The 13,785-nt window shown below is 33.0% G+C and overlaps 2 protein-coding genes across 2 annotated transcripts; both read right to left on the bottom strand.

Moving 5' to 3' along the window:
• Nucleotides 1-4,906: 4,906 nt before the first annotated feature.
• LOC114403855 (sulfiredoxin, chloroplastic/mitochondrial) lies at nucleotides 4,907-8,281 on the bottom strand. Its single transcript, XM_028367051.1, has 5 exons — nucleotides 7,810-8,281; nucleotides 7,500-7,669; nucleotides 5,553-5,586; nucleotides 5,261-5,354; nucleotides 4,907-5,168 (listed from the first exon to the last, which is right to left on the bottom strand). The coding sequence occupies exons 1-5, from the start codon at nucleotides 7,880-7,882 to the stop codon at nucleotides 5,153-5,155; spliced, it is 387 nt and encodes a 128-aa protein (XP_028222852.1). The 5' UTR covers nucleotides 7,883-8,281; the 3' UTR covers nucleotides 4,907-5,152.
• A 551-nt stretch (nucleotides 8,282-8,832) lies between these two features.
• LOC114403752 (probable arabinosyltransferase ARAD1) lies at nucleotides 8,833-12,387 on the bottom strand. Its single transcript, XM_028366898.1, has 3 exons — nucleotides 11,358-12,387; nucleotides 10,178-10,543; nucleotides 8,833-9,612 (listed from the first exon to the last, which is right to left on the bottom strand). Exons 1-3 carry the CDS (start codon nucleotides 12,330-12,332, stop codon nucleotides 9,433-9,435), a joined length of 1,521 nt encoding a protein of 506 aa, XP_028222699.1. The 5' UTR covers nucleotides 12,333-12,387; the 3' UTR covers nucleotides 8,833-9,432.
• Nucleotides 12,388-13,785: the final 1,398 nt, after the last annotated feature.

The raw sequence follows: 13,785 nt of genomic DNA, 5'->3' as shown, positions 1-13,785 counted from the left end.
CTTCTGTCTTTTCTAATGGATTTGTATTGTGATTTATGATTTGATGGACATCTCTTTTACTAGTATTACTTTGGTTTGCATTTGATATTATTTGGCAATTGTTTGTAATATTCTACGAGCAAAACATTTTTTTTATTCTCCTTGTGCATAACTTATCATTCAATTGTTACTATTTTCGTTGTAGTGGTCACTATACGTAGAGAGAGGGGGAGGGGGCATATCTTTTGTCTTTATTTTCATTTTTCTTCTATTAAACAACTTAAAAATCATCTGGCTTTCCATTTTTTTTTTCATAGAAAAATTAAAACTAGATATATTTAATTTTAAAATTTTTAAAAATTATTTAATACATTCTTATCTCTAAATACAAGAGACTCTAAATGTATTTATGATGTACATGAATGTAACCCACTAACAACTGGATACACCATAATCACGAAAAACTATAAAACTTATTTAATTTTAAGGAATTAAACCTAGTGTGGGAGAAAGTAGAGAGAAGAGAAAATGATAAAGAATATATGAAAAACTATAAAAATTATTTAATTTTAAGAAATTTTAAATTATTTAATTCATTTTTATCTCTAAATACAAGTGACTTTAAATGCACTTCTAATATGTTTGGACTTAACCCACTCACAACTAGACACAACACAAACCACGAGAAATTATAAAAATGATTTAATTTTAAGAATATATATCTTGTGCTTGAGAAAGTGGAGAGAAGATAAAAAGAGAAAATGATAAAGAGTATGTAAAAAAATATACAAAAATTATTTAATTCATTCTTATCTCTAAATCCAAGTGGTCATATATGCACTTCTAAAAAATATGGACTTACCTCAATGACAACTAGACATAACACAACCATGAGAAATTATAAAATTTATTTAATTTTAATAGTCTGTGTGAGAGAAAGTAAAAAAAAAAAGATAAAAAAGAGAATATGATAAAGAGTACATAGAAAAATTATATAAAGATATTTAATTTTAAGAAATTTAAAAATTATTTAATTTATTTTTATCTTTAAACACAGGTGACTTTAAATGTACTTCTACTATACATGAACGTAACCCACTGATAACTAGACATGACACAACCACGAGAAATTATAAAATTATTTAATTTTAAGAATATATATCATATGTGAGAAAATATAGAGAGAAGATAAAAAGAGAGAAATAGATAAAAAAAAATACAGAAAAATTATAAGAGTTATTTAATTTTAAGAAATTTAAAAATTATTTAATTCATTTTTATCTCTAAACATAAGTGACTCTAAATGCACTTCTATTGTACATGGATGTAGCCCACACTGACAACCAGACACGACAAATTATAAAAATTATTTGATTTTAAGAATATACACCTATGTGAGAGAATGCAGAGAAAAAGAGAAAAAATAATAAATAATATATAGAAAAATTATAAAAAAATTTAAAAATTATTTAATTCATTCTTATCTCTAAACACAAAAAGCTCTAAATGCACTTCTACTATACATGGACATAGCCCATTAACAACTAGACACGACACACAACCATGAGAAATTAAAAAAATATTTAATTTTAAAAATATATACCTTGTGTGAGAGAAAGTAAAGAGAAGAGAAAAGGATAAAAAATGTATAGAAAAATTATTTAATTTTTAAAAATATTTAATTCATTCTTATCTCTAAACACAAGTGAATCTAAAATGCATTTTTATTACACATGGACGTAGTCCACTAACAACTAGACATGATATAACTATCATAAATTATAAAATTATTTAATTTTAAGAATATATACCTTGTGTGAGAGAAAATAGAGAGAAGGTAAAAACAAAGAAAAAGAATAAAGAGTGTATAGAAATTTATAAAAAAATATTTATTTTTAAGAAATTAAAAATTATTTAATTCATTATTATCTCTAAACACAAATGACTCTAAATATACTTCTTATGTACATGGACATAGCTTAGTGTGACAACTAGACATGACACAACCACGGAAAATTATAAAAATTATTTAATTTTAATTCATTCCTTGTTTGTTGTTATGTTTTATGTTGACATTGATTTTATTTATTTAATTGAAATAAAGTTTTCACTCATTTTTTTATTCATTATAAGCATTTATATTTTTGTGTTTAAAATTGATTGACTAAATATAATGCCACATGAAAGAAAAAAATATAATGTCATAGAGAGTTACAAGTTACAACCTACTTGCTAGGGGTCACAATTAGGACATCAAATAATGATTTTCTAAGGTCCTTGCAAGTATGTACCAAGTTTATTGACCACAAACACTACATATACCTACCTTGGTGGCTTTCCTCCTCTTAACCCCCTGTTAGATGAGATAACAATTCAACCTCAAAAAATTTCTGAGGTGTTAATTCAAGATCTAACTGTATGAGGCCAACTTCAACCTTAAAATTCAACAATGGATCAACAAATGGAGGCTAAAATCCCTGGGAGGTCCTTCCAAAAAGGATCAATGAATCTACCACCAAAGGTAATGAAGACATGCCTTGGGACACTTTCAAGAAAAAGGAAAAAGTCAATGTTATTTATCATGACATAAATGACAGTCTAAAAATAAAACACAACAGGGCTCCAACTATGCACCAAAAAATTCTTAATGTGGAATTAACATCCAATGCAAGAGAAGAAAAATTGCCATAACCCTTCATCAAAAAAGGAAATTAACTCTTAGCTAAGGGAGACGTAACCATCACAATAACCCTAGGAATAGGTGGAATAAAGCAAATCATTGTGTTATGAGCAACCTAAAGGTTTCATAAAACCAAACCAAGAACACCTTGTGTGCTCCTTGAAGAAAAGTCTTGATAGCCTATGCACTAAGCTCTAATACAATAGTATAACAAGTTCAATCTCATAGCAACCAAGCATAATTTCAAAAGGATGTTAGCAGCCCATTATGTTTTTCGCGAATAACTATGAGAATGATAAATTTATCATACTTTTGTCATATGTTGATTGTTGGAAAAGATACGACTAAGATAGGCACTCTCAAGAAGGATTGAAAAAAATATTTTGCTAGAAAAGATATGGGTGTAGTAAAGAAGATTCTTGAATGAAGATCCTCAGAGATCACCCTAGAAAAATGTAGTGGATGTCACAAGAAGACTATATTGAAAAGTTCTTGAAAGGTTTGACATGCATAATGTTAAACTTGTGCATGCTCCGTACTTGTTCATTTCAAATACAATAAGACATAATGTCCAAAGAATAAAGAAGAAAAAGAAGCAATGATTGTTCTATTCTTTTACAATGGGAAGCCATACATATGCAATGGTTTGTACAAAGTCAGACATTTCTTATGTTGTAAAAGCTATGAGCATATTCCTATCAAACCCAAGAAAGAAGCATTAAAATGTTTTGAAATGCATACTAAAATATTGAAGGGGAATTGCCACTTGACAACGGAAATTTAATGTTTCTTAGGTATTCAAATGCATATGTGGTAGGGGATGTTGATTTAAGAAATTTATAAAAGAATATTTGATTACTTTTGTAGGGGACCTATCGCATGGCAATAATGACTACAAAAATGCATTGCTTTAAACATCACAAAAGCAAATACATCCTAATCATTCAAGGTTGTGATGAGATCATGTAGATAAAGAAGTCCCTACAAGAATTCATAATAAAGAAGCTTTATTCTCCATTGCAATAGTCAAAACAAATCATCTCAACAAAAACTTGACATTAATTCCATCCATGGTCAAAACACATTAATGTGAGGTACCATTGAATCTGGGATATGTTGAAAAGTAAACTATGACAAGTCAATAAAGTTCACTCCAAAACAACAACACACTATGATGACAAAAGCCCTAACTAAAGAAAAGTTAGAATCTTGTAAGGAAGTTGCAGGTCTAACAACAATCCCAAACTAATATAAGGATATTTCCCTTTTGGCTAGAGGAGGAGAATTTTTGGTTGTCTTTTTTTTTAATCATGTTATTTGTACGAAGTATTTACTGACTTTGTCAATAATTAATCTTTATTGGAGAACATTGTTGATCACCTTTAGTGAGATTTTCTCCTCCTAATCACGATTTTCCATCTACAAGACTCGAACATTTTAAAATTAATAAGTAACAAATTACACTTGATGCAATCCTTCTATAAATAGAGGCCTTCTTCAATAGAAGTAAAACCACCCAAAGAATTGAGATTCTAATAATTATATTGAAAGAGAGTGAAATAAAATAAAATAGAGAAAACCTCAATGAAAGTTGTTTGAGAGAAAAATAATGAGTCAATTTGTGAGATTTTTATTTACACATTAAAGATGCATTGTTATTGTAATTGTTCAGAGACACATCCAAGGATGAAGTTTGTAATTCCATTATTGTTACAGTGAAAGTTTAAGTGACTTACGGGTCCCTTGACATGTTCTACTTGCCTAGTTCTCTTTGTTTTTTTGTAACCTATCTCAATTACATTGAGAGGAAAACTTCTGTTGGTATTTCCCAATAGTGTTATCAAATGCATTCTTGATTGCATTTTCTTAACAATTGGTGTAAGAGTACAGATCTCACAGAAATTTGCTTTAATAAACTTGAATAAGGATTTCTTTCGGCAGTAGATGCTAATACTTGACCTCATGGCCTTTACAGTTTGGAAACTTTTTAGCTAAATATTTTACAACGTTGTTGTTTGTTTTAGCTTTTACGTAAGGCAACGAAGAAAAGTACTTTGATTCTGGTTTGCATGAAGATCAAGATGATTAACTTGGCCATTTTTGGAGCTTGATGATGTTTTTTCTCCCTAACTTTCTTTTCCTTTTTGGGTTGTATGCAAAGTACGATGGAGGAGACCAAATTCTGACTAGAAGAATAGTGCTTTCCTACAAAGAACTTCAGGAAGCCAAAAACAGATACAACAAAACTAGCACAAGAGTCAGAGAAATCAGATTATGAATTTTCAATCTTTCCAGTAGTAATAGTTCACTGTCCTCTTTGGTCATTGAGAGGAAACATTTTCTTCTTGATATATATACACAAGCAACTATAGGACACTCATGATATCATACACTGTCCATTGGAATCACAATGCATTGGGAAGAAGGACACCCCTGTGTCCTGTCATTACTAATTGCCATGTACCAACTTTGAATGATAAAATGATGACATGTTTAGCGCAGATGATGCCTGCAAAATGTGAAACGAAAATCAATCGGCTGAGAATATGAATCTGAGTCACCTATACTTTACAAAAGAGTTAACAGAACATCTTAACTAACCTTAAAGTCTCTTTTGTACCCCGGCGTATTTTGCAACGGATGGTGGGGAGTCCAAGGCGCTGATGAGCCTCATAGCGGTGACAGCCGGAGAAACCTACAAACCAAAGATAAAGGACATATTGATTTTCCACAGTGAGAAGGCATGGATGGATCTTGAAAACAAGTTAGTCCATCATGGTAGATCTTTCAAGTCCTTCAAGTTTCTGATTTTACTGTTTTTTAGCTATGAGCATGACCAAGTTATGTAATAATAATTATAAGATTCCATACACAATCCAAAAAAAACACATACCATAATAGACTCCATCAACCTCGAGGACATCAATCTGTATCACTTAAAAGGAACTTGAATTAGCCACAGGAATATATCTTGATGAATCAGAAATTTGTTTAATAAGAAAAAAGGAGGAATTGTAAGTTTTAAAACATAAAATGCAAGAAAATCATAACAAACTAATATTTCAAAAGATGTTCTTATACCATCAATTATGGACATTAAAGCAACAACAAAAAAATGTCCCTCATTAAGACACATGCTTATTATTTTCTGCCTCAGAGGCTCAAAAACCTTACGGTGGTACTTAATTGTGCTAAGCTGTATGCACCCATCATAGAATAATTATATAGAAGTATAAACCAAACAAAAATAATCAGCATAATTATAATGATGTTGTAATCTGCAAAGGCATGCCATCTGTAACTAGTGATAAATTTTGGTTGCATGCACACACAATGCTTTCCCCATTTTCTTCAGAATAATTGCACTAAAAAATTAGCCAAGCTTTGATTTCTTGTTCCATATTTCTAGGTGTTTATAACAAAACTATTCACAATTTCACTCAAAATACATTATAAGGGATGCAACCTCTCTAATTGTCCACTAAATTGAATCGGTGCTTTCTTTTTTTTTGTCAGCAAAAAGCAATATATTAAATAGGCACAAGGGGTACCTAAAACCCATATACAAAAATGATTTATAACAATCTATAATACATAGGTTATCTACTATTTTCCATTCTCGTACCAAAACGGATAATAGATAATAACCCGTGCTGTATTGATTTCCATCATATAATAAATGCTTCTATCCTCAATATCAATATAAAAGTGCTGTAAGCCAATAAATTGAATCGGTGCTTAATATGGTAGTGTCTAGTGTGAAGCCAAACAAGATTAATCACAAATCATTGAAGTGTTATTTTTATTTTCTTGGTCTTAATCTGGCGAAAGTAGTCTCATACAAAGTAGATGCCTTATAATACAGTATCCACTGTATCAACTTATCATCATAAAGGACCAATTAATCAAAAGTTATAAGAATTGGCATCTAAATGTGCCTTGGTTGTTGCAATGAACCATCAGTGACAAATATATGGTATTAAAGGAATGGCTGTAACAATGAATTTATGCATCTATGGCTCAACTCCTAAAAAATTCTTAGTGTTTTCTTGAAGAAGAGAGGTACCTTGGAAACTCCTAAAGGCTCTACGACTCAACTCCTAATGGATGTTCTTTTAATCATGGGCATACTACAGAGAGAGAGAGACACCTTGAAAACTTATTCAACGAAATATGAAACTCTTATCTCTTATAGGAATTTTCATATAGGAAAACATTTTCATATTCAATAATCACTCGAATATGATTACATTTTCCCCTTTCTTTTTGCATTATATCAATGCAAATGATTGACCCTGAGAGTGCTCAGGATGAGGAAATGAAGCTCTACCACCCACTTGCATAGTTATAACATGCAAATATCTACCTAACAGCCACTTTCGCCGTTCTTTTTATTTAGAAAGCACTCATGTTAGAGACAACATAAGTTTTCTCTTGACATTTCCAAAAGTGGCTTCACTATCATAATTGGCACAGATAATAGCCAATTAACAGTGTGGAATGCAGCACAGATATTGTCATTCCAACTTCCACTGAAAAATGGTTCCAACAAATCCATAAAAATCATTTTAGGTTGTGTGTTTTCATATTTTTTTGTACTCTCAGACCATATCTTTTCAACAGACAAAGCTTGAAGACCAAAGAAAGCAACAATTTCAGCTCATACTCCAATTCAAACTACATCCAATGGGATCCTCATGATACATAAAAGCCTATACCTACTTTCATTTTCTCATAAACCCAGCAAAGGGCAAACCCAACATAGCAGAAACAGCACATAAACTCCAAAAGCAATGCAGAGATTTTAAAAATAAATCAGCAAAAGGGAGCAAGTGGTTACAGGCACTTGAAGACCAATTTCCTTGATACTATCCATTAATTCCAGAACTTTGTTTTGATCATTTGCTCTGGTCCTCATCAAAGGCCTTCTGATCTTATCTAGAGGAAGTTCCAATATTACAGGGCCCCCACCCCCACCACTACTGCTTCCAGAACCACCAGGAGGAGCTCCTAAATATTAAAAATAAATCATTTTTTATAAGCTATTAAGATAAATGATTTGAGATTGAGAGAGAGAGAGAGAGAGAGAGAGAGAGAGAGAAATATATACAATTTTTAATTGACAAAAAGAAATAGGGGGAGTAGTGCACCGTTGGAGTTGGAGGAAGCAGACACAGCGAAACTCCTCAAAGTATTTGGAAACTGTAGAACAAAATTTGCCATTTTTCTTCTTCTTCTCTAATTTTTTGTCTTGTGGTTCTAAATATATAGTCAAAACATTGAGAACCGGAGAATATGATAGGCAATCACAAGCATGGCCCACCAATTTCAATGGCCAAGATTGTTCTTTTACAATCAATAAGGAAGGCCCTTCAACACAGAATTCGCTCTACAAAATGATGAAAGATAAAATAATAAAAAATTGATTGATCTCAATTTTCAACTTCACTGGGAAAGGAAACATGGCAGCGATTGCTTCTTTCTCTCTTGTTAGGTGCACACTACACTACTCACTCTTCATTCATGTGTTTGTGAATATTGAGTTGGGTTTTGAATGGTTGGTAGGAACTACTCGCCATTGGTGTCAGTAAGAACTTTCGTTGCGAAACCGGACAACTTTAATTTTTTTTTTTATTAAGAAACCAAAATAAAATGTATTAATTTATCAAAGACTCAAGACATTTAAACCTAAATATTTTTAAAATTAATAAAATTTTAAAATAAAAACAATGATAAGTTAATTTAAATATCCTAATGTTTATTTATTCTCCCATCTCTTCCCTTCCAAAATTCCACCCACTGACTCAATTTACATGGTTTACGTACTAACACTCCATACCCTTCAAGCAATTTACCACGTTTGCTTACGTGACATTTTAAATTCCAAAAACAAATTACCTGATATTATGATAGATAACTAATTCAGTTTGCAAAATTTCATATAATTCGTTTGAACTATAGCGAGATTATCTCATCTGCCTCATCATAAGCACCACAAATAGGAAAAGTCCGCAAAGCTGATTATCTCATCAAGTTATAGCAGCGGTAGCGCATTGGGCTATTGCTTCCTGCACTGCCTTTTACCTTCCCGAATGGTTAACCCAGAATGTAAAATTACATACATTCCGGAATGTATGTACTCCTTTTTTTGACTAATTTTACATTCCGGAAGGTAAAAGAAAAAAAGAAAAACATTCCAGAAAGAGTGAAGGAAACAACTTGAGAAGTGCGGAAGCAACAACCTATCATTCACCATTGTTTTGACTTGCCCTATCAATGATAAGAAGAAAGAAAGAGACTATCTTATGATCTAAGAATAACAATAATAACTTTATTCTCACCCTGTACAATTCAATCACGGTATAATGTAATTTCTCCCTCCTAGTCTAGGTCTCAATGCGTAAACTTATATGGGGCATATTGGAATCTACAACAGAACGTATTGGGTATTATACTCGTAGGGCATGACAGGTGACAAGCTATGCATTGCACAGCCTCGAGATATACCTGATTTGAGTCAAGCCTCGCAGAACATGGAAAGATTTCTAAGGTAATAACTTCTTTTGCATATCTCAATACGCATTTTGTTGGGGAATTAGTTGCTGAGTAGAATGAGATTATCGTCAAGTCACCCATATGTGAAATATGAGAGAAACCATATTCACAACTATCATTATCCCTGATTTAAATGTACTCATCACCTTGAAATGTCCTCACAAAACTGAGTGAGCCACAGATTTCATGGAATGCCAAACTTGATAGAGGGATAAGTGCTATAGGGTTCTAATAACTGCAGTCTGGTTTGTACATACGCAAGAGCACTCCACTTCCTTTCCAAACAGCCTTTTCTCACGGTTAATCATCAATTTAATAAGGGGTAGTTTTTTCGAAACTTGGCGCCAAATCTCATTTATCGCTCCATCGGGTTCTTCGTATTCAAAATATCGCTTAACCTGAAACCAGATAAACTAAATTAATGCCAGGAAAAACAAATACGGAATATATATATATATATATATATAAGAATGCTCTACTTTCTAGGACCTTCTATAGTTTATACTTGAGCAACTGGGAGAAAGCACCACTGTATGCAACCCAAACACATCGGAATGAAAGGATTCAAGGGCGGCATAAATAATATACAGGAGAGAAGCAATGAGAATCTACTGCACTAATTGCCTAATTCAAATTAACTATTGAAGATCTAGTTTAATAAATCATGAAAATGCCAATCACCATGGATCTCACTTAGCATAAACAATGAGAAATTAGCACACTCTTATTAATGAAAATTAACAATTAATTACTTCAGTTAAAAGACCATGAAGGGACTTGTTACTATTGGGCTACTGGCTATAAGTAGCAATGTCAATCAAAGTCCACCAAATATCATTCTATATAGTGATTCTGTCATACTTTCTAAAAGATTAAAAAATGCAACAGGTGGAGTGAAAGACAAAAGTAGTAATAGCACCCCAAGAGTTTATTGCAAAAATAAATTATGCCAGCACTACTAACCTCCTTTAGTTTTTTCTGATATTCCAAGACTCTATCTGGGGTCACTGCTCTCAATTTTGAGAGCAAATGTCCTGGCTTTATAGCTGAAGAAGTTTCTACAAATACAGCAATCTTTCTGTAGTCTATAGTGTCTTCAAAAGGCAACTCGATATTATCACTGACAATCACTGGAATGCACAAGCTAACTATAGCATCAAACAGTCGGCAGGCTGATGGAGTATCTCCTGCCGGATGTAAACAGAACTTTGATGTATGCATTCCATGTGAAGCTGCCCGCCGACTCTCTCTGGATTGTGCTCCATGCTTTATTATGACATCCTTTTCATTTTCTAGAATTTGAAAGAGTAAATCACGAATTTTCCCTCCCTATAAAACAGATAAGGACAAAAAGGAATCAATACAACAAGAAGAATAATTCGTCCAAATCAAAGGCCAATATTCTGGCTATTTAAGCACGTGCAAGGAAAACAACACTCACAACATGATGCTCAAATGTTTTAATAAAAATACAAGGGGAAAATTTATTAATAGATATAGAGTGCTAGAGGCACTACACTGTATACAAGACTGACCACCAGAAAGAGCAACATTACCCAAGCAAAGAATACGTATCAGTTTAAATTTTTAAGGTTACCCACGTAAATCCTCCTCCAGAGACAATGCTATCTGAGGTACTGTTTGAGACATTATCGGACACTAATGTGGACACTTTCTCCTATAGGGATTCGAATCTTGGTTTACCTTATTGTAAACACACAAGCAAAAATATTATTTTTTCCATAGCAGAACCAAGATTTTAAAAAATCCACGACCGCAATTGTGGCTGCAATGTCAAGATTTTTAGGCTCTCTGCCACCACAATTGCGGCGGCACAAGCCGCATTCATTCACAATTTCCCACAATGTCAAGGATCGCAAGACAACAAAAGCACAACCATGACCGCAATCATGGTTTAAAATTGCGGTTCGCAACATCAAGATATATTGTCACTCCGCAATCACATCACGACCGCAATTGCGGCCTCATCAGCCACATTTTCCCACAATTGCCCTCAATCGAAAGGTTTTCTGGCTCACTGAGTGAGCAACAGAATATCAAACAACTTCACATCAACAATTCAATCATATCAAACGTCTCAATTGAAATCCATGTTCATCACAAAAAGAATACAATACAATACCTCTTTCCGGTACCGATTCCCCATGAAAAACAACAAGGTTTTACGATCTTCAACACCGACATCACCCGGGTACGTTCTGATCCGGTGCGAGTAGGGCACAACCACATCCTTCACCAGCGATCCCTGGTCGGGTCTCAACCTCCCGAAATCCGAAACAAGCAATACAGCGTTTCTGACCCGATCGATGACTCGGTACATCGCATTTGGATCAGAAGCCACAATCACGTGATCCCTCCCATTGTTCCTCTTCCAATACTCCTGCTTCTCCAGCCACTCCACCAGCGCCTCCTGATTCTCCTCGTCGCTGTAAACCGGTTTCTCCAAACCGGAATTCGACCCTGGCGGTCGAACCGGGTTCACGATGAGACTCAGCGATGAGAAGAACGGAACGAAGAACAAATCTGCTTCTTCGGGATCCGCGACCCGAACCACTGGCGAGCCCGAGCCTGCACGTTCGGACTCGGCTCGGGAGAGATCCGCGAAGAGGTACCACTCCGCCATATGCTGGTGCCCGGGGTACTTTAGCGCATCCGCCACGTCATCGGGGGTGGCGCGTGAGGCGCTGCCACCAACACCACCACTACCACGCGCAAGCGTGTGGTGGTGGATGACGCCGGAGGTGAACCTTCGCGGGAGATCGTAGAGGAAAACCTTGACGTATAAGGATTTGGTGGTGCCAGCGGAGAGGAGGACAGAGGAGGCGGAGGAGAAGGTGGCGGCGGCGTCGAAGGCGGAGGAATCGGTGGGGTGGAAGAAGGCGTTGAAGATTGCATAAAGCACGAAGAAGAGAAAGAGCGTAGCTAGGGTTTGCTTCAGAAGGGGTTTTCGCGCCATCGAGGAGAAAGTGGTGGTGAAACGAGAAACGAAACTCGGTGGTGGTTTGGGTTTTCTGGCTTTGTTGGCTTTGGCTTCCTCGTTCGTGTTTTTGGGGTACGGCATCATCGCCACTTTCTTCAACTTATTAAATGTACGCATTAATAATAATAATAATAATTAACCATTAAATTGGCCCATCTTATATATTGGATGCAAAGATTGGGGAAAGAAAAAATGCAATTGGAAGGGGGGAGGGTGCAATCATAGGGATATGGTTTATTGTATTATTGGGGAAGTAGTAGTTGTTATCATGAAGCTAACTTAGTTCGAATGTCCTCTGTTATCACTGATTATTTTCTATTTTTAATTAAGTTAATTATAATTTGTGGAAGAATTTATTTTGAACATTTTCATGTTGTTTAATGAGTTGTTTTTATTTAGAGATTATTTATGTGTCATATTGGATTCTTTAAAATTAAGCAACATTTTTTATGAGTAAAAAAGTATTTTTTATTATTTAAGGATTATTTTAAAAAATAATTTATAATTGCTTAAAATTATATTATTGAAATAAAATATACATGATTTGTATAATTACAATTTGACACTCTAAAGATCAACTAACATAAGATAAAAAAAAAAAATCAAACTAAATTACTTAAATTTCACTCATTAAAAATGTTCTTAAAGAAAAATTATTCTCGTAAGAAAATAAATGTTAAATACTAGCTAACTTAATTCGAAGGTGGTGTACTTGTACTATCGTTGAAGAGAAACCATGATGAGATAATTTATTTTTGAAGGAGATATTCTTATGTAGGTACTTAACACTTTATTTTTATGTACAACTAATAGAAAAATGACAAGTGATGAAATATAAAGAAAAGTGTACTTCATTTATTATCCTTAATTTGCTTTCTCCTGATAAGAAATGATATAATTAAATTTTTTTAATGAAGATTTGATCTTATGAATATATTTTAAACGATTAAAAAATTCAATTTTTCTTATTATCTTTTGTTTATGTAGATAAAATAAGTAACTAACTAAATCAGAAGTTTTATAAATATATTTTCTATGTATTTTTTTTATTATATCATTTCCTTATTTTTTTTTATTTAACACATCTTTATAAGATTAAATTTTTATCAAAGAAAATTAATTATATTATTTTCTTAATAGAAGAAATCAAATTAAAGCTAATATAAATGAAAAATATTTTTTCTTTATATTTTATCACTTATTAATTTTTTTATTCATTATGTGGAAGAGTGAGACATTAGGTGTTTCCTACATAAGAATATCTCTTTGAATAACTAAAAAGGAACATTTTGTATAGACAAAATATTAAAGTAGTATTTATTTTCCTTTTAATAGTATCTTTTCCTTTACAATTCATTATTGTTATTTTAAAGCTACAATTATTGTATTTTTCTTAATTACCTTTTTATCCAACTATTTATTATTATTTTTAATTAAAAGAGCATCAATGTAGTCATTTTTTTTTTCTAGCGACGATGTCAAACCATCACTAATTGCAAACACTAACGATAAAGTTATACAAAAAAGATTACATGGAGAATCTTAAAAAAATGGGACCAAGATATGAAAT

The sequence above is a fragment of the Glycine soja genome, chromosome 20 (assembly GCF_004193775.1).
Source record: "Glycine soja cultivar W05 chromosome 20, ASM419377v2, whole genome shotgun sequence".
In the NCBI taxonomy this organism is placed as follows: Eukaryota; Viridiplantae; Streptophyta; class Magnoliopsida; order Fabales; family Fabaceae; genus Glycine; species Glycine soja.
Note: the sequence above shows the minus strand (reverse complement) of the source record. Positions and strands in the feature narration are given on the sequence as shown.

Coding starts and splice junctions, on each gene's coding strand:
- LOC114403752 (XM_028366898.1), bottom strand. CDS start 12,332: ATGCGTACATTTAATAAGTTGAAGAAAGTGGCGATGATGCCGTACCCC. Junction 10,544..11,357: donor GGAATCGGTACCGGAAAGAG/GTATTGTATTGT, acceptor TCTGTTTTATAG/GGAGGGAAAATTCGTGATTT. Junction 9,613..10,177: donor ATCAGAAAAAACTAAAGGAG/GTTAGTAGTGCT, acceptor ATCTGGTTTCAG/GTTAAGCGATATTTTGAATA.
- LOC114403855 (XM_028367051.1), bottom strand. CDS start 7,882: ATGGCAAATTTTGTTCTACAGTTTCCAAATACTTTGAGGAGTTTCGCT. Junction 7,670..7,809: donor TGCTTCCTCCAACTCCAACG/GTGCACTACTCC, acceptor TTTAATATTTAG/GAGCTCCTCCTGGTGGTTCT. Junction 5,587..7,499: donor AAATTGGTCTTCAAGTGCCT/GTAACCACTTGC, acceptor TAAGTGATACAG/ATTGATGTCCTCGAGGTTGA.